The 21,392-nt window shown below is 35.0% G+C and overlaps 1 protein-coding gene across 4 annotated transcripts in view; it reads right to left on the reverse strand.

Moving 5' to 3' along the window:
* Positions 1-17,596: 17,596 nt before the first annotated feature.
* LOC120635986 (serine/threonine-protein kinase OSR1-like) overlaps positions 17,597-21,392 on the reverse strand; it is a 53,174-nt gene continuing 49,378 nt past the window's right edge. For all 4 annotated transcript variants that reach the window (XM_039907200.1, XM_039907201.1, XM_039907199.1 and 1 more), the window contains one exon: positions 17,597-20,904. In XM_039907200.1, coding sequence (XP_039763134.1) covers positions 20,824-20,904 — 81 coding nt within the window. In that variant the 3' untranslated portion in view covers positions 17,597-20,823. The remainder of the gene's footprint in view (positions 20,905-21,392) is intronic.

Genomic DNA, 21,392 nt, shown 5'->3' on the forward strand with positions numbered 1-21,392 from the left:
GTAAATGTCTCCTACTTTTACCTAAGAATCGGTTTAGGGTGTAATTTTTAATCCATTACAATTTAAACCTTGACTGCTAGTTCACCGGGTGGGAAAGGATGATACAGTCTAAGATAGTAGTCGGCAGTCACGGGCCATGGTGGTTAGGTCTATTAAACTCATACCACTAATCGATTTTGACGGTCGATTGGCGCAGTTTGCAGCGACCCTGCTTTCTAAGCCCAAGGCCGTGGGTTCGATTCCCACTACTGGAAAATGTTTGTGTGATGAGCATGAATGTTTTTCTGTGTCCGGGTGTTTATATGTATTTTCTAAGTATTTATGTATATAATTCATAAAAATATGCATCTTAGTACCCATAACACAAGCTACGCTTACTTTGAGGCTAGATGGCGATGTGTGTACTGTCGTACTGGAACGCTAAATTCCTTAGCGATACGGCTTTGTAGGTGGCAGCTAGCCACAGCCGAAGCCTACCACCAGATAAGACCAAAATAAAATGGTCCCTGCCGGGGATTGAATCTGGGACCTCCAAGTTATTAAACACAGCGCTCACCACTGCGCTAGAGGTCGTCAAAGCCTTAATCCCTCTCTGCTTTGGGAGAGGAGCATTTCGATATTATTTTCTTAAAGATAGACAGCACAATTTCTCTAATCGAAATTTGATACATTAATAAGTTTATGATCGGGTAAGCTAATACCTACGCGCTAGGATGATTATAGGTTACCAGGCCTTTTTTTTATTTAGTTTTCAAGCTGAATATCTCGGGAGACACGGTTGTTGAAATTGTATTATTAATAATTCTTTTGAAATTTTTAATAGGTCTTAAACTTTATTAGTAAAAGCCATATTTTAGCTTAAAATATAATTAATTGAAACCTACAGAATACTACTAAATGCGTTTGCAACGAATGGCTGCCATATTGGGTTGGGATCAGTAATTAATAAATAAATAAATATACTACGACAATACATACATAGCCATCTTGCCCCGAAGTAAGCGTAGCTTGTGTTATAAGTACTAAGACGACTGATAAATATTTATATGAATAATAATACATAAATACTTATAATATACAGATAAACGCCCAGATCCTGAAAAAAACATTCATGTTATTTTCCAGTTGTGGAAATCGAACCCACAGAACACACTGAACTCAGAAAGCAGGGTCGCTGCCCAAAGCACCGATCGACCGTCTAGTAGAAATCGTGATTAAGGATATTCTATGCGTGGTGGTATTTAAAGTAAAATTTCTTTTTCCATTGATACATCTCGTCGAAATTCTAATTTTATTCTGAAAAGTTTTGATGTCCCGGGAATTCCCGAGACTATGACCGTAGGTGATCTCGTTCCCCGTGGACTTTGAGAATATCGAGACTTCCGAATACCTAATTAATCTAGTTCTCTTATATTCCCAGGGTAGCTATCTCCATCGCACTTTGTGACGCGAGCTTTCTGTATAACTACTACCTGTCTATTTAAATTTTCGCATCTCCCGTTACATGCAGCAGTCAGCCAAGATAGAAAGGAGACTATGAGAATCTAGGTAAACCGCTCACACAAATATAAGTTACCTGCAGTTTCTAAAGCCATTAAAAATAATTGCGGCTGCGTCAGTTATGTATCCAGGGCGATATGGGCGGATACTATCATAACGAACATCCGAGTAGAAAATAGATAAACGATTTGCATATATATAACTATGTATATAAGTCGGTTTTTCTGACCAGTCTTATAATGTAATCAGTCTTTTCTTTACTTCGATGTTAAGATAGTATTAATCTGAATTTTTAAGATTTGTGAGGGATATGATGACGAAATTTAAATTTAAATAAACATCAGAGGCTGACATTAAGGCTGTGCGAAGCAAGGCTTAGTGGAAAGTTCCTACATCTTTTGAAAATATTAAATAATTATTAAGCACAAAACACAGAAAAGCTCATTTTATTTTCTTTACTTTTCTATTTAACGTATAATCTATATACTCAGTGATGTGCACTGGTTTTCTTACCAAAGTATGCATATACTTATAATATAAACTTATAATAAAACGGACACTGAAAGATTTCTGTATATTTAATATATTTTGAAAATTTTGTTCGGGGGATGCTTTATAATCGATACTGTGTCCAAAACAGATTTTTATTTAATCTTTGTTTGTTTGCCTGTCTGCCCGGGCTTCATAGCTCCGTTAAATTGCAATCGATTTTAATAATTCTTTTTTTATTTGAAAGTGTATACTATCAAGCATGTATTGTCTTTTATTCATGAAGATCATTACTCTTCACAAATAACAGCAAGTCGCAAGGCATATGGGACAACGATCTAATGCATGCGTGCCATCCTACTAATATTCTAAACTAAAATAATTACGAATTACTAACTCGTAGAATAACAGGAGGTACATAGCTAGACACGATGATTATGATGTTAGCATCAGATATATAAAAGTTTCTCGATTTACTCATACGCGGGATAAGGTCGGGAGGGTCCGCTAGTTAATAGTAAAGTTTTTACTAAAGGAGAGTCAGGAGAGGCAAGAGTATCTTCCCACAGTGGGAACGGTCTAGGCCGTAGTCCACTACGCTGGCCCAGTGCGTCGCAAGAAAAACTCCGCGAATTGGTGGACTCCACGCCGGTGGAAAATAATGCAGGTTTCCTCACGATGTTTTAGAGGTGCTTGCTCGGATTCGAACCCCCCCCCCTTGAAAAAGTAGCTGGAGTCCGAATCATAGTACTATGATGAAGTGGTTAGGGTTACCTTTTTTCTCCACTACTTCTTAGCCCTTGACTGCAACCTCACGTGGGCGACGATGCAGTATAAGATGGTAGCGGGCTAACCTGTTAGGGAGTCTTGGTAGTCATACCCCTAATCGGTTTCTACGCGACAACGCACCGGAACACTAAATCGCTTAGCTGCACGTCTTTGTCCGTAGGGAGGGGGAAACCGCATTGGAACAGCGTTGTGAGTGGTAGTCCTAAGACCGTTAATATATGACGGGATGGAACATGAATATAAATTGGGGCACGGTGGTGATGATGATGATGATGATGATAAAAAACTGCACTGAGAAAGGGCGCAAATAAAACGAAAGTTTAAAATTACATTCATCTTTTATTGCTAAGATACTTATTCCATCTTTTCATTGACAATTTTTTTTTTTTTTTTTTTTTTTTAATTTATTGTTCAAAATAAAAAGTTACAAATATTTTTTCAACATAATTATCCATCCCCTTAGAAACTATGCGTTTATGGTGGGGATGGCAGGTTCGCAAGTGTATATCTAAAAAAAGAAAAAATTTATTCAACTACTTAATCTTAATGTAAAAATATTTAAACAATCTTAATCAAACAGTGGCATTTTTGAACTATTAGCTAAAAAATGTCTTTTACAATTTCTTAAAAATATATGTTTTTTTCCATTTACACATTGCAAAGCAGGTGGGAGATCTTCAAATATTTTGGGTAATATGTATTTATAATTCCTTCTTCCGTATACATTATGTGTTTTCGGTAGAATAAACTTTTTATAACTAGGCAGTTTCCGAAAATTACCATCTCGCCCTTTACGTCTAAGATGTTGTATATTACCAAATTCTTCCTTAAGTACAGCTAACGTAACTTTGCTCTGCACTGGCAATAATTTACAATATGTGAATAATTCATGGCATTCCTTTGAGTATTTTAGTTTGATTTTTTTAGGTACTATGGTTTTTAACATTTTTAGTTGTAGGTTGTATATTCGGGTAATATATGTTTTATATGTTCTACCATAACTACTCAGACCGTATCCAATTATTGAGTCTGCTAGTGCCAAGTATAGTAATCTCAGCGTCTTGTAAGGAAGTTTATATTTGAGTATGTATAACCTACTTAATATAGCTCTCAGCCTTTCGCAAATATAGTTTATATGGGGTTGCCAATTAAAACGAAAGTCAATTTTGAGACCAATATACATATGCTCCTCCACCATATCTATATGGGTACAAATGCAATGTTGTATCCTGCCGTGCAAGCAGTCGTGCGCATGCGCAACTATATGAGCTTTATATTCTGCTTTATTGTGAGCAGAATGAATATGCATGGCCTTCGTTTTTTTAATATTTATCACCAGCCCTAAATCATGCGCCCATTTGCATAGGGTGTCGAAGTTGTCTTGCATCATGCGCTCGGCCGCCCGCACGTCCCGATTAGCGACAATGATACATGTATCATCTGCGTATTGATACACAGATCCCTCCTGAAATAGGTTACACATGTCATTTACGTACATAAGATATTCGGTAGGTCCAAGTATCGAGCCCTGGGCTGTTCCTTTAGTCGTTTTTATCTTGTTACTAATGATGTTATCGATTTTTACACATGTAACTCTGTTTCTATGATAATCCTTGAACCATTCCAGGAGGGGTCCCTGTATTCCGCAATTAGTCATACTTTTATATAGTTTATCATACACTAACAAGTCAAAAGCTTTACTAAAATCAATAAAGACAACGAGTACATGCTTTTTGTCATTCAAGTACTCGTTTACTTCATTTGTAAACTGACATAGTAATTGAGAAGTGCTTCGATTTTTTTGGAAGCCGAATTGTTTTGTGTTTATAATGTTATGTTTTTGCAAGAATTGTTTTATACTATCACCTAGGTACTTCTCAATTACCTTGTCGATGCATGACAATATGGTGATTGGCCGATAGTTGTTAAAGATTTTGTGACCACCCCCTTTATATATGGGCCTAATTATGCCAATCTTCAGGGCATCAGGATATGATGCGGTCGCAATGCATGTATTAATTAAATGGGTTATCACTGGTGTTATGTATTTATTTAAATTCTTTAAATCTTTTGCTCTAATTTTGTCATACCCAGCGCTTTTTTTTTCATCGATATTCTTAATTATTTTAGAGACCTGGTTGTTCGTTGCCCGCCCTAGCCTCATTGCCACCCCCTTCCCCCCAGATACTTCTGAGATACGGCACAAAGCTTGGTTACACGTAACAGCAGTCAATTTAACATTTTTTTCAAACTCTTTTGCGAAGCTGTTAGCTAGAACATTTTTTTCTAAGTTAAAAGATTTTAATAGTAGTTCATCGACTGATATTCTAAATTTGCCACATATTTCATTTATTAAATTCCATAATTTCTTAGAGTTTCTAAAATATTTCCTAATTTCATCCCTAATGTGTTTATGTTTGAGATAGTTTATGTATTTATTTGTTTTATTTCTATATTTGTTGTATAAAATTTTGTTATCAATATTTTCTGGATTCTTGAGCCATATTAAATATAATTTTTTCTTTTGAGAACACATTTTAAGCATTTTTTTATTTATCCATTTGCAATTACTTCTATTATTACCGTTTAGTTTTGTAACTCGCGAACAGTTACTGTAAATAGTATTAAACTGCTTGCAAATAAAGCTGTAAACTTCAGTAGGGCAGTTGAATGACAGCGCTGCGCTCCAGTCAACCTGACTTAGTTGCTGTGATACATTCTTGTTATTAAATATTGTAATAAGTCGCGATGCCTTTGAATTATCGTTCACGCGGGGCCGGTGACCTTGTCGCTGCACGTCAACTGCGCTCGCGCACATAATCGTGCATGCTATTATACTATGGTCGGCTATAGGTTCATTTATAGTTGCGGTGTATACAGGCATAGCGGAGGCGAGCCGCGTAAATACGTGGTCTATACATGTTTGAGTTATAAGTTGGCCTTTCGTTTCTATTCTAGTGTACTGTGATATACCACAGCCAAGACCTAAGTCTGACATTTCGTTTAAGTAGGTCGCACTTGTACTGGTTATTTTTTTTAAATCTATATTTATATCGCCTATTAGTAGTAAGTCGGATTTATCCGTCGTTCTAGAAATATGCGACGATATCTCTGAAATGAATCTTCTTTTACAAGTATCTGGTGGCCGGTAAACGGAACATAAGCTTAGTTTGTAGTTATGATTAAATTGTATAAAACCAGTCACAGATTCAAAGTACTGGGTAGGTGAGGGTAACAATGTAAATGCTAGTTTTTTATGTACGTATACAATTACGCCACCCCCTCTTCTGTATTTTCGCAAGTTCGTGTACATATTATACTGTGGTAATTCAAACAGGTTTTTAGTTGAATCTCTAATATTAACTTCACATAACACAATAATATCTATACAACGTTGACTGTTAGTGATTATATATTCTATGTAGGAAAAATTGAGTAACAGTGATCTTATGTTGACTGTTAATGTAATCAATCCTTCTTTATGTTTTGGAAGAGAACTAATGTACTCGTTCCAAGAATCAAAATTACCTTCTGATAAGTTATAATCATTGTTATTCATTACGATGTAGTACAGACAAAAAGTAAAAAAAAAAAAAACAAGTAGATATTTAAGCTATAAGGTTATTGATGGATATTCAGACCTTTATATTATTCAGGCTTTGTTTTTTAGCGCCGTTACCCACTTCTCGACGTCACTCTCCGATCTTATTGCAAAGATTTTATCATTTTCGGACTTCCTAATTAATATATTACCGCGTTTACACCATACGAACTGCACTAGGTTGGTATCCTTGAGCTCAGACTTGGTCTTCCATAAAAGGTATGCCGTTGCTGGAGTGAGAGCTTCTCGCAGATGTATTCTGCCTTCTCCATCCTTCCCAATTACTCTTGGAGAGAGGGAATTCAGACTCGTATACAAATTCCTTTAAATCGTTGCGATTTCGGAAAGCACCCTTAACTCTAAAACTTATAACTAGGCATAGTACAACCCAATATATAAGCCCCGATGTCAGTTTACCAAGGATTTGCACCAAAGTAGGTGCTTAGAAGATTTGGCAGAGTTTTTATTGCTACGCATTCGTAATTCTGCCGGCGTAAACAGCATGCATAGGGGCACCTTATAGGTATATATTGGGTAAAACTGTACTTATCTTATAGTAAGCTAGAATCGTACATAAATAATATAAATAATATTGTAGTTAGTACATTTAGGTATTATTGATTAAATACTAAAGACGAATAAATAGTAAATGAGACTCCACTACATTATAAATAAATAGGTCAAATTACGTACGAGTGCAGTTTTCAATCGACACGTTGACTGTCCCACCCCAAACTCCACATACATGTGACGTCCTTTGTGTTTTTACTGTAGGTAGTTTGGAATACTATAAATTTTTACCTCCTTTGAAATTTTTATCATAAAAGTCTATTTTGATATTCCACCTACACTGCCGTATTAAATTTTTTGCTGACAAGACGTTCACGAGAATGAACAGTATCGAGCTCGTAGGCCCGATTGCGTATCATTTTGGTCTTAAATTGTATCACAAGTTATGCGTGGACAGTCGACGTGTTAACGTAAGTACGAGTTATAATGCATGGTACGCTACTGGTCAAGTGGGTAGGTACTACAATTTCAGATTACCTTTTAATGATAATGAAAATCCATTCATTCCACAACTTTTTTCCCGGTATACTATTGGAGAAACTTTACACAATAGTTTTTCATAAAAATACCCAGTCACAACCATAACATCAGCTGTGTAACGTCTCTTCTTATAGTAATAATTGACGGACCGAGCAGAGGGCCCACTTGATTGTAAGTTGAAATCTACTAAGTACTACTTATGTGTTTACAGTAAAGGATAAAATGGAGTTTTAAATAGTTGTGTTCCAGTAATTAGTAGCATGGGCGTACCCAGGGGGGTACGGGGGGCAGCTGCCCTGGAAATCTCGCAGAAAATTTATGAACTCTCTAAAAAAATGTATGGCGGTTAAAAACAGCCGCGGACTATCGCACCCAAAAAAAAACTCACTTGCCGCCCCTAGACCAGAAGCTGGGTACGCCTATGGTGAGTAGGTATCCCCTTCTAAACTGACCTTGCATCACAGATTTCTTTGGCCTCATAAATAAACGTAGCGTAAAGTCCGAATGGAGTGACTTGTCACATTTTAACTAACAGCAGTCATGTTTTAACCCAAAGAAATGAAGCCCGCTTTAAAAGGGGACACACACTTGGAACTAAATCTTAAAGTGTTTCGTTACCTTAAATAACTGAAAAGTAATATTTAAATACTAAAAGGAACATAGAGGTTAGGTACATCAAAACTGACGTTCTTTCATTAGTGTACACAAATGCAAGATACCGGTGAAAGAGCAGTTCGATATAACTTTCGGCCCCATCCTGATACCATAGTCTTGGGATTCATCGATATAGATACATTTAAAATTGAAATTCTATGTGCACTTCGGAGTGCAAAATGTGTAATTTCTTACCTACGTTGACTTATTCGATCGTGTGAAAGTTAAGTACGATTTACATGGTATCGGAAGGGCGCCACCTAGTGACTGTACGGTTACCCAGTATAGTCACTAGCGCTCCTTCGGTGCCATATAAATAAGTAAGTAGAGTAAAATCTCACACTTGACACTAAAATCTGCAGGTGAAAAATGGATGGACATCACCCAGGATACGCTGTCACTGTGACCGACGATATTTATCCGTACAGTCAGAGCAAAGTCACTATTGCCGTCCCGTCTCACCAGAGTTCAAACACATTTTTGTAAACTACGAGTTGGCCCTTGACTGCAATCTCACCTGCTGGTAAGTGATGCAGTCGAAGATGTATGTACAACGGGCTAACATGTTTAGGGGTATGACAGTTTTATTAAACCCTTATGGGTTTTTACGCGAATTCGTACCAGAACGCTAAACCGCTTAGCGGCACGCCGACGCCTCCCACCAGACCAGATAAAAGAAAATTCTGAAATCCCCAGCGGGTATCGAACACGAGACGTTCCATTTAAAACTACAGCGCTCACCGCTCCACCTGGGAGGTAGTGAAACACGTGACGTTTCACTGCCTCCCTGGTGCGGTTTTCTGCGATTTAAAACGAGTACAAATTACTAATCCATTGATATAATTTCAAGATATGGCCACCAGTCTTCATAATTTGTTTCTAGTTATTAACTTCTAGCAATAAAGAGTAAACAATGAGAGTACGTCCTCCATTAAAAGCTGTATAATTGCTATATCGCATACTTAAAGCTAAAAAACAGCGTTTTAGAGTACCTATTACTCTTTTTGTTTTATTTACGCATGTAATTACCTGTATGAACTTATGTTTATAAAGCGTTTTACATACCGAATTTGGTCGTTTAGAAATAACACAGACCAACACAATTCCTGCCCTAATTTCTTCAATAACAACCCTTGCCTGCATTCTCACCTGGTGGCAAATAACGATGCAGTCTAAGATGGTAGCGGGCTAACCTGTTTAGGGTGTGGCACCGTGGCGTTTAGCCCGGTACAGTGGTAAATGGCCAGAAAACATTGGCAATTTTAAATTCCGGAGATAGAACCCGCGTAAGGATTACCAGGTAAGATCACAGTGCTCAACAGGGGGATCGTCTAAAGATCCTCATACTAAGAAACAGCCGTTACATCTGTCCTTGCATTGTTTAAAAGCTGGATATATCCACCCGGCTATGGCTCGATTCAGACTTTATATCATCGCGGAAGTTGGCTGCAAGTTTTAGCTTCGCGAAGGTAGTCCACTGTACCGTCCGGCTCGTTGGTTGACACCGAATATTTTATTCTGCGCATCGTAACGCACAAAGTTCATAAAGTTTGATTAGGACACTATATACCTTGCATAGGAGGTTAGAGGTAAGGCTGGCTAACGGATATTTTTTTTGCTGACCGGTGTTATTTCATGGGCTCATTCAAAGTGACAATTATTACTTACAAGTACAATACACGTTACCAAAGTTGAACAATAAATAGGGCGGATGAAAGAGCAATTACTGCTTTAATCGAGGGCTTAGTTACGCCTTGCAGGCCGATTATGTATCTCAGTAGACACCGAATTTAGTTGGCCACTGTGGAAAGTTGCCACCAAATAATCGTTTGAATCCATAATTTGCTTTCTTAAACCTAAGTTTCCGACTTATTGCATTTTTAATTGTTTGGCAGATACGGTGTATTTGATGGCCACTTTCTGCAGAGGCTAGCTAGCTCTAAATTTGCTGTCCACTGAGATACAGAATCGGCCTGTTGTCGCGCTCTTTCAACAAGTTTCGTGGACGTACTACTGCGTAGCAATAAAGACTTACGGACGACATATTAGGAAGTATTCCAAAGCGAGTTGCAAATAACGGCCAATAGCTTACAATAAAGTATAGACCACATTTTTAAAACTAGTTCAAATTGTAAAGATTTGTGTAAGAGTGATATAATATTATTTACCTTTATACAAGGATAAGCCTAATGTATCATACAATTTAGCGAAGGAAGGCCACACAATAGGCAATCATTCAATTTATAAAGCGCATGTTCAAATTATTTAACATTGATGAAATCGACCGTCTTAACTTTGAATATTCTGCCTTCTAAATTAAACTCTAAGGACGTTTACAGATTAGGCGTATTTGGGGCATTAACAAAACTTGTTTCAAAGTACGTACAAAACGCACACATGCGATTTTCAGTAACTACTTCAGCTTATCATGCGCACGTGAACGCACATTTTTATGCATGCTCGCGCAAACCCGTTGAGTTAAGGTACCCTTAGTACAAGATTTTCTCGCTCGCAATCGAGGAGTCGTTAAAAAGTATCAAAATACTTAAGCAAAAGCAGTAAAATGGATCTAATTCATGTTCAATTAAGGTTCAATTTTGCAGACCTTTTGGCAGAAGGTAAATGAAAATCAGAAGTACAGGATTTGCGACTCTTAAGACGGCTGACATAAGACACATTGTTCTTAGACGGTCACAAACATACGAATACACGCGCATGCGCACGCGCACACGCTCACACACAACACGCCGTCGTTTTTGCGTTGAGAGTTAAAATGTATAAAAAATACTGCATAAGTTAGTTTCTAAAAACAAACATCTTATTTTATTAAAATTTTTAAATCACATATTTATGTACGAAATAAATAAAGCCACTCTGACAGCCTCTAAATCATCACATTTCGCTTTTTTGTTACAATTGATTTATCTCTGTTTAAACGTTTTCACCAACGATACTCAATCAGTGAAGGGTTGGAGAATTTTATTGTAGAGTAAATTTTTAGGTCCCTTATTCACTAATAAGTTATAGGTACTCTCCATTTCCTGTCTTGTAAACAATATTTTTATTTCTTTTAAAGTATGGTTTAAGAATATAAAAAAAAAAATAAGTGATAAAAACAAACATCTATGTAAGTGTGTTTTTATTATTGTCTTCGCACCTTAAAATAAACTGAGCTAAAAAGTAACGAAGAATTATTTACCATTATAAGACAGTTACGAAACAATGGGCTTTAGGACTCCAATAGGTCTATTATTATGAACAAGGTAAAAACTCGGAGAAATTTCGATTTCGCTTCGCTCAATATAAAAGGCGTGTACGTAGTTAGAATTCATATCGCTCCAGATTTGATTTAGAAATGCGTTCCAGTGGATAACTGAAGCACTTAATAAAAGCAGCCTTGGGATTTTATACCGTTTTTATTATTAGAATCTTGCACATCTGGTGCAAACAAATGGTTACAAGGTTAGGCAGTAAACTTTTAAAGCGAAATCCCAATTTTCTCGTTATATTCTTAAACCCTGTACCTACCTATTGCGTTACGACTTGTTTTAATAAGTCATTTCTGTTACACTGACAAAGGTGGTTGAAACCACCTTTGTCAGCCGAGTTCTTTAATTAATCTATAGGGAAAATTCACAAAATTCTTTCAATTAGACCGATTGGCTAATCACAAAAAAGCAAGCGAGCAAGGCGACCAATAACAGGTTAAAGATGTAATGAACAACACCAAAAATAACTTGCTTAAAAAAAGAGGAGACTATATACGCCAGCAAAAAGTTCAATAAACTTTAGCCAATACAAATGTTATTATAGTATTTTTCGAAATTATCACTTTTTTAATTTTAAAATTATACTAATACCTTTTCCCTAAATAAAATTATTTTTCATAAGAACCCTTGATCCTGAGTAGGTACTAAGCGTCTAATGCTTCAGTGTGTCCAAAATTTTGTCTTTTCAGATACTTCAAGGTTGAACCTTGACCATAATACAAGCAGCAAGGTCAGGGAAATTTGGAGGTTGGTCTCGTACCTACATCAAGTCTATCGCGCCTATTTTTGCGTATAAAGCTCGATATAAATAAATAAATTCGAAAAATATATCATATTAATTCGACGAATAAATCAGCGCCATCTTTTGTAATACTTATGAACTACTACGGACCACGAACAAACTACGTCGTTTTTTACGTAACCTGGTAATCCATTCTTGTGTTCAGATAAATAATACAACGATACCTCGTACGTTCGCTTGGTACTTTTTTTTTAATTTAGCACCAATTAATCGATGCTATTTTGTTTGTCCAATCGGACAACGGACTGGGTATCCCATACCCAATCGTCCAGTGAGTCCATCATTTAAAATGCCAATAACCATGCCGATTACTGTTTTTTTTTATTACCTAGCAGATAATACAGTTTTGCCAGGCAGTTAAATATTCTCTTAGTTGTGGCATTGTAACAGAGAGAGCTCAAAATAACAAAATAGAACAAGTGCCTACAATAATAGAAGGTATTTGGGATGTTTTTAACAATTATATGCCTTTATTGTGTTCGGCCGTGAGTTCTATCCATAGTTCTGATGTCGTATATTTCTAACGGAGTAGGTAAATTTTATGTTTTTATTTCTTGATTAGTACAACTTTTTGTAGTTCGACATGTTACTGCGACCGCACGCTTCATATGATGCTTCCTGATCGGTGTATGTCGATAAGTTAGTCAATTCTCAATTTTAATCGTATAAAAACGACTATCCGTCAAATTTTCAATTAATTGGAATTCTAACAGTTCTCATTTTATGCCATTTCAGTAGTAGCAGTCATTTTTGTGTGCCCTTTTTATTTCATACATAGATTTTTGACGGAATTACCGACCGTACTGTATGAAGAAAATTAATTAAACATAACTATAACTTGAAAATAAGCAAAATCCAAATACTTATTAATGATTCATAAGACGACAATGTTCGCCGAATCGAGAGTCCCTGACTTTTATTGCTTTGTTAGAGCTACTGTAGCATCCTTTGAGAAAGGATTGGGAACTCTAACAATAGAACACTCAAGCCTTCAAGGTCGTCTGTGAAGGTATGCCGAGCCCTATTTCAGACTATTGGCTGTCTGTTCATCGAGACAGGAACAGAAAATAAACAGACTTTAGTTCAGAGATATATGTTAATTTCCTTTTAGTACCTGCTATTTTTGTAGTAGATTTTTATCATACATGTAAACTTAGTAAAATATAACATACGAATCAAAACTGCTATTTATGTGCTTTTTTGAATTAAGAAATATTTAACTTTGACTTAGAACGTTCTCGACTTGATGATAGCATCCAAAGCAAATTTTGTTTAGATCTGTAGTTCAATCAATATATTCCAGTGGTCAGAAGGCTAGTTGTAGAACTGACGAACTAAAGATCGACGACGTCTGACGAACTGAAGAACGTCCATGACGGAATCCTAACGCGGAAATCACTGTCACTAAGGTGGTCAAGACAATTAACTCAACCAATCCTAGCATAAAAAACAATCAAAAAAAATTGCTAATTGCAACATTGCATACCGAAATTATATCGTATCATGTCTCGATCCGAACAACCGCTATTGTTACAAAATGAACTAAACTTATTCGTTTCGTATTTATTAGTTAACTAATTAAAATGCAAAACGAACGCATAATAGATATTAATGCTAGTTTTCACTAACGACGAACTAGGTAATGCCTAATAAAGTAAAGCTTTATCTTAAGAGATTCCTAGGCATATACGAACCGTTCACCCATAGGTATCATCTACGAATTGGTGAAACGTTTTTTTTATATAGACGCCGCCTAAATCATTAGGCATTCGATTTAGGGGATACCTGGGCATTGGTCGGATTTTAAATTCACTGGAGTAAACTGACAGTTGTTAATGTCACTTCGTAAAATAATGTTTTCACATTTACTGTAAAACAGATGTTCATGAACAAACCTAATACTAATGAGTTAACAATACCTAGATATGTACTCCTAATCTAAGGAGATTCTTAGGCATACATCACCAATATTTATCACGAAGAGTTGGTGAAACGTTTGTTTTCTAGACATCGCCTAAATAATTAGGCATTCTATTTAGGCGATGTATTCTCGTAAGTAATCATATGAATCACTCATTGTAAGTGACTCATATTACTCATATTACTACAGTTTACTCTAGTTAACTAAAAATGCGGACTATAAGAAAGAAAAGTAGTTATTTATTACAGAGACGCGATTCATAGTTGTGACTTTAGTCAATCCCATCTAAGTACACAATATGCTCATTGAATTAAATATTATTAAGGAAATCAATAAATTATTACATATAAATAACAAATATATAGCGTTGTTATCACTAATCAGTGGAACTGCCAGAAAAATATTTTTTGGTATGTAATAACCTAATTCTTGTTGGTTACGGTATGGGAACAATTTGATAAATAGATATTTATTATATATATTGCACGTGGACGAAATATATTATTATTATAAAATGATAAAGTCACCGTGTTAAGGAATGCCTAATGTTAATAGGTGTTTTTTTAAATCTACATTTAGTTACCAAAACGTTATTAGTCACAAATATTTACAATAAATAATTTCAGTTAGACATAATACAAAGCAAACCAATTTCACCAATAGTAAACAAACGTAAAATGCACAAAATAAATTTATTAAAATACAATTTTTTTTTATATAAAATCGATTACAAAATGACCGTATCATTTAAATACATTATATTATGGACTTACTTTTATCTTATATAATAAAAATATAAAACAAGGATGAATTTAATTGATACCTCGTATTCGTTTTAATGCGAGTTCAGTAGTGATTAATGAGTTAATAAAAAAATCGAGGTACTAAATTTAGTGCCTCAATTTTTTTTATCATGCTTATATTACGTCAAGATCCCTGCGGTAAGGACACATTTTCAATTGTCGACGTTTCTAAGAAACATGCCTTGAGGACCGAACTCTTGGTAACGTTCATAGGTCGATAGGTCTAGGCGTTTTTAATAGCACGAGTTTATTAAAGCATGTCAGTGTTATCGACTAATGAATTTTATTGATCTGTACCCAGCATGCTTTGTATTTATATTTTCATCACGTTGGGCGTACGCATTTTGAATGCAGGTGTTATATAAATATTTATCGTTATACTACTTGCTTTGTATGTCTAGTCAATCAGTTAATTCCCCGCATGCTGAGTATCAAAGAAGTTATTGTTAAATGAAAATGCAACCTTGAAAACTTTAATGCCCGTTTTCACTAACCACAAACAAGGCAATGCCTAAATAAGTTAACCCTTATCTAAGGAGAGTCCTAGGCGTACATCAACCATTCACCAATAGTTATCACCTAAGAGTTTTTTTTTAATCTACAGACGTTGCCTAAATCATAAGACATTCGATTTAGACGAAGCCTAGGTTAAATGAAAACGGGCATTATTCTTATAATACAGATTAGTTTGCAAAGAATTTAACTCTATTATAATTTTTATACTAATAATTGCTGATATAGATATATTTTCGTAAGTAGTCATCAAATAGTACGTCGAAAAATACAACACAATAAGACTAAAGGCTCACGTACATTGGAGTCAATACGCATTGCTTCGCAAAAAATCCTTAATAAAAATTTTAGCACTACAGCTTTGGGGCTGGATTCGTGATTTTAATTTTACTTTTTAATTTTTTTTAAATAACTTTAGTATACTAGGATTTTCGGAATGCAACACGTTCTTATACTGCAGGCCTTTAATGACAAATACAATGGCAACTTTTAGTTTCAAACTGAAATCTTAGAACTATTATTATATAATATTGTCGCTCACCACACTACGACATCAATATACGGCTCCATTTACATGTAGAGTTTCTCTCGGAGAACATAAAAACTTGCCTACTCGAGACAATTTTTTATGTTCTCCGAGAGAAACTCAATGTCTGCATATAAACAATAGAGCGTTAATCACCAATGACGGTTGACGTGTCTTGATATCGATATTCATACTAAGTTGATCGATTTATGCGATATAATCTTAAAAAAACTACTCACGAAATCGTGTTAGCAAAATTCGTATCCAAGCAGGTACTGAGTTAATGCTGAACGGCGCTGGATGGAACGTCAATGCAGCGAAAGATTCTTTATCATAATCCATTGCCGCGCGGTTATTTCTGCTGCGATTACATAATCCCTTTTCGAAATCGTAAAAAAACAAACCCCACTAAGGTTTATCAGTGTCCATCCAGCGTGGTAACCTTTACAGTATTCAATGAAGAGTATCAAAAATCATAAATGGCGAACTTATTAGTACATAATCGTCGACTAGTTTTTACATTAGCTTGAACGTAAGAAAATGAATGCGAGAATGAAAAAAATCATAAGCCTATCGTTGAGAAACACGCAATCAACTCGCTCAATGTAAATGGGTCTTTACGGATAATGATAGGCGCCCAAGTACTTATTAGTATAATTCAAGAAACTTAAAATGTATGAAGACTACCTTAAGTTTTTATACTATGACAATGAAAATCACCGATAATGCTATGGATCTGCATAGATAACATGACGTCATATCAAGACGACTATGAACTATCATTAATACTAGTGACGTTACAAAGATTATATATTTATATATTATCTTGTATGTCACTGATATAGTATTTATAATTACCGTTAAATAAGTACATTGGTTGTTTGATATACACATAAATTAATATATATGAAGCGGTGATAGCCTAGCGGGTTTGACTTCACTTTTAAGTGGCCGAGTTACAGCACGCTCATCTAACTATTCTAAGTTATGTTAGTTTTAAGCAATTAAAATATCACTTGCTTCGACGGTGAAAACATCGTGAAGAAACCTGCAGGCTACATAATGTTTTCAAAGAGGTGTGTGGAGTCCACCAATCCGCCAGCGTCAGCGCCAGCGGGCCAGCGTGGTGTACTACGGCCTTAACCCATGTGAGAGGAGACCCGTGCCCTGTAGTGGGCCGGTGATGATAATGGTGATGACGATGATAGTGACGAAGATCATGACGACGATGAAAGATAATGATGAATGTTGACGATGATGAATGATAATGATGAATGATGATGATGATGAATATGTATTATATGAAGGGCATAAATAAATATTGTTAACTTAACACGACAACTTAGAAAACATTGTATCATTTAAAGTTTAGTATATAAAAAACAAAAGGAATAATAAAAAACAAATCAGATCTCAAAATGCTACTTGGAATGCAGTATCAAATAGGTATTTATAAAAGTTTGGCAATAATTCCACTACCTTTGCCTAGAAACCCCGCTTTCGGCGTGAAGAGGTGTGCCGAGTCAAAGGTGTAGTTAACACGAAATGCCTGGTAATGGGTTCAAATCACATACATACGTGCTACAAATCCTTGAAAGAGTAACTTCAAAGTTTTATAACAGAGATTCTATACTAGCTAAAGTTATAATAAATACTAGAAACCCATTAAAATCAATCCGATCTCGTGCACCTCGAGCCAATATTCAAAATTCTATTCCTTTTTTAACTGCCTAAAACTATTTATTTTTTTATCACTTGTGTAGAAAATTTAACAAAATTTCTATTTAAATCTCTTTAATATGTACTTAGTTGTACATAAAATGAGTCGTGGAAAAAGTCAAGTGTATATAGAGTCGGTTGAGATTTATTACGTAAGGGGAAATGAGCCATTTTCTTTAATACCGAAAGACAATTCAGAAAACCGTTAAAAAATAATTCGATTAAAAATCATGACAAATTCGTTAGGCGGCGTCTAAATTCAATAAATTAAATTTTTAAAACTAGCACAGTTAAAACATTTACAGTAAATTTAGTTTTTAATAATTCTTATTGCTCAATTTGCGAATTTATCTACTCTAGTAAACAAGTTTGAAACGCACTGATATCTGGAACGTACACTCAATTTTTGAGGAAAGAAGGGTTATAGGCTGGGCTACGAGCTTTGAGAGGAGATAAAAATGAAATAACAACGCGGGCAGGCAATGCGACGCAGTGGGTCGGGGTATGTAAAATAGTGGGTCAATACTTGTATAAAGGAAACTTATCTAATTTGGTGAACCGCGGCTATCGCATATTGTGTGGAAAAAGGTAACTGTTTCACTCAATACATGAACAATATGAAATATCCAGTGATTTTTTATATCATAGAACATCGTCAGCCTCTTTAAATGTAACTCTAAAATATATACCAAATAAGTTAAGTTTACTCCACCGCTGTTAAAAAGAATAACCATTAATTTCTGCATGTAGAAATTTCAAAGAGGCTGATCAAATTAAGTATTCAAATTTTCATTTCTGATGCGTTAAACGACCGCAATTGAATAAATCAAAACTACCGCCGCACCGCGCCGCTCGCCCTGGAAATAGAATGCTTCTTAATACCGTTATACTATTAATTTATTTTTTGATTTTAGTCTATTATTTTAACTATGAAAAGAAATATTCACGGTGTTATACCTAGCAACTTCAAGACGTTCGTACCCAAAGGCAACGAATAAGAACAGAATTCTTTAGCGTCAAACATAGGTAGCCAGTTGGCATAATGAATGTATGAGCTTCGATATTCGTAAAATTTCAACTCTTTTTTTTTTCTCGGCTAATTTTAATAATATTATATTATGGCTATATTTGTAAAACAGCTTCGAAATATTGAGCTCAAGATTTCAAGCAAAAAAACATCTTTCAATACCACAGCAGATCCTACTTTTCCCCCCTGTTTATGTAAATGACGAAACGAAAAAGGGTATACATTCTACATTGTTCATAAACATACATTAAGCACCGACAATGACTGTGATACAAACTAAATATTATTAAAAGCATAAGATACTTTAAATACACTCACTTCCACAAGGAACATATTTTTCACAATAGTTAATTAATAATGCAAAATATTAAATACACATTATGAATCAATTCAATAAATATATTAGGGCATTTGCACACAGAGCGTGCTTTTAGTCGCGAACTTTCTCGAATCCGCTGCATTTCAAAAATATTTTAAACACAACTATACAACCCGTTTAGAAGCACGTGTGTACATAGAAGCGTGAGGTAAAGAATCGATTTATTGAGCTGTGACATTCTTATTTAAAAAAAATTGGATGCACAGACAAACAATTTGGTTTGGCTTCCAATATACTGGATTTTGGCAGCTTACTACTCTATTTTTATTCAACTACCAATCTACAGGTAGCTTTTTTTTTAAAACCAGAGTCACGGCTTTCGTAGTTATGACAAGCGAAGACACAAAACTTTCCTTGTTCGGTTTAGAGGCTTGCCACGCTATGTGACATTAAACGACGACAGCGAATTGTTTAACACCATACGTGTGGACGTATGAACGTTAACATTTGAGTGTTCACGTATAAATTTATGTTTAACTTTCAGTAATACCATCACTTTTGAAACAGTAGTCATCTACTGTAGATAAATTTACGATTTCTAAAACAGCAACAACGCTCTCTGTGCAGATTGATTGTTAGAGCTAGTACACATTAGGCGGTTTAAAGCCGATGATTTAGTAACGCATACACACTGAAATGCTCCCTTTTATCCGTAGATTTCGGTTAAACACTTGTTAATAGGGCGCTTTGCGATACATGCATCGCCAAGATCTAGTATATACTAACCTACGCGCTTTTAAATGGTTTTGTCTCACTTCTGGCCAGTATAAAAATAAGGTTTTTTGATCGACGAGATAAACGTCCGGTGGAAACGCTACCAATGCGCGTAAAACACGATGCCTATTGTGCAGTAGCTCTAAATCCTTATAGCTAAATACTACATTTAATTATTTTCTAATAGCTTGTTTTTTTTGGAGGTGAGTTAAGAGTAGGAAAAAGCTGTAATAATTCTTGATACATTCAAAAGTGTCAGTGATATGTCAGTTTTTATTAAATATTTTATATTAATTATTAAATAATGTCAATGAACTTACAAATAGTAGTTTGGTGAAGTGCAATTATGTCATATTATAAATAATGGAAGTCACAGTCAAATTTTCATTACCTTAACATCACATCCTTAAAACAAACCATAGACACAAAAATAAAAATCATAAGAGATACATTATAAACAATTCGTGAAAGATACAATTTTATTATCAAAGGAGAATTATATAGTCATATATTTTTTAAATTAATAAAGATCTTTGGTCCGGCGCGTTTCGGCCAGCGGTTACTTGCGCCGAATTTTAAATTAACTTAGACAAAACACAGTTTTAAAACGAAAACCACTTAATATTTGTTTTTTTTTGACATTGTTGGTATATTCGCCGCGGTTACTTAGTTAAAAAGGCCAAAGATTTATTTCAGTCTTAGCTATTCCATGTAAAAACGATTTACCAAACGAAGTTGCTTGAATGAAGGCATACAAAAACTTGAGGCTACATCCAAACGTCATTTATTGCTATCCACTTGAGATATAACACCGAGTTGTAATATTCAAAATGTTGACGCAAGCCATATTATTTGACGTCTTGCGCTGAAACGGCGAGCTTGTCTCACCATTCCCTTTGAATTTCATACAAAATGTATTTTAAAACGTCGAATAATAATTTAGGCCGTTATATTAAGTCATTTTCGTTTTATTATCCCATACATTTATTCATCGCTAGCACCATTCATAAGTGAAAAAAGTACATTAGGAATATACTATAGTAATAATATATTATTCAGTGGTGAGATTACGACTGGTCGACGATTGATATCTGAGCGAAACCTATCAGGGTTTTGTCGTCAAACTGCTCGTTGGGTCCGGTCGAGTTCTGAAACAATAAGGTTAAAAGTAAAAGAAAATGTACGTTATACTTCTTTGGCACTAAATAACTTAAGAAGTCCTTGAGTTATTCCAATAAATTTAAATTTATTAATACAATAGAAGACATTCAATACAACGAAAACAATACCTTCACCCCTCACTCAAGTCCAATTTCAAATCATATCAGAACACATAACCTATTTTATTTGAATTTGGTATCTATTTTTGAGGGGAGTTTTTTAATTTCCGGTATCACAAAGAAACGTCAGAATTTCATTTAATTAAACAGCCCTAGACTTTTAATTTGGCTTCATACTGATCTTTTGGAATCATAAAAAAATATTTCAAACAAATATAATTATATAAGACACATGCTTTTTGTATATGAGACTTACTAAACTTGCATAAAAGACAATTGCATCTAAAATTATCGGTTAACTAAATGTATATATAAATAATTATTTGTATATAAATATATATAGTTGAGTTATTTTC

This window comes from Pararge aegeria, chromosome Z, assembly GCF_905163445.1.
Source record: "Pararge aegeria chromosome Z, ilParAegt1.1, whole genome shotgun sequence".
NCBI lineage: Eukaryota > Metazoa > Arthropoda > Insecta > Lepidoptera > Nymphalidae > Pararge > Pararge aegeria.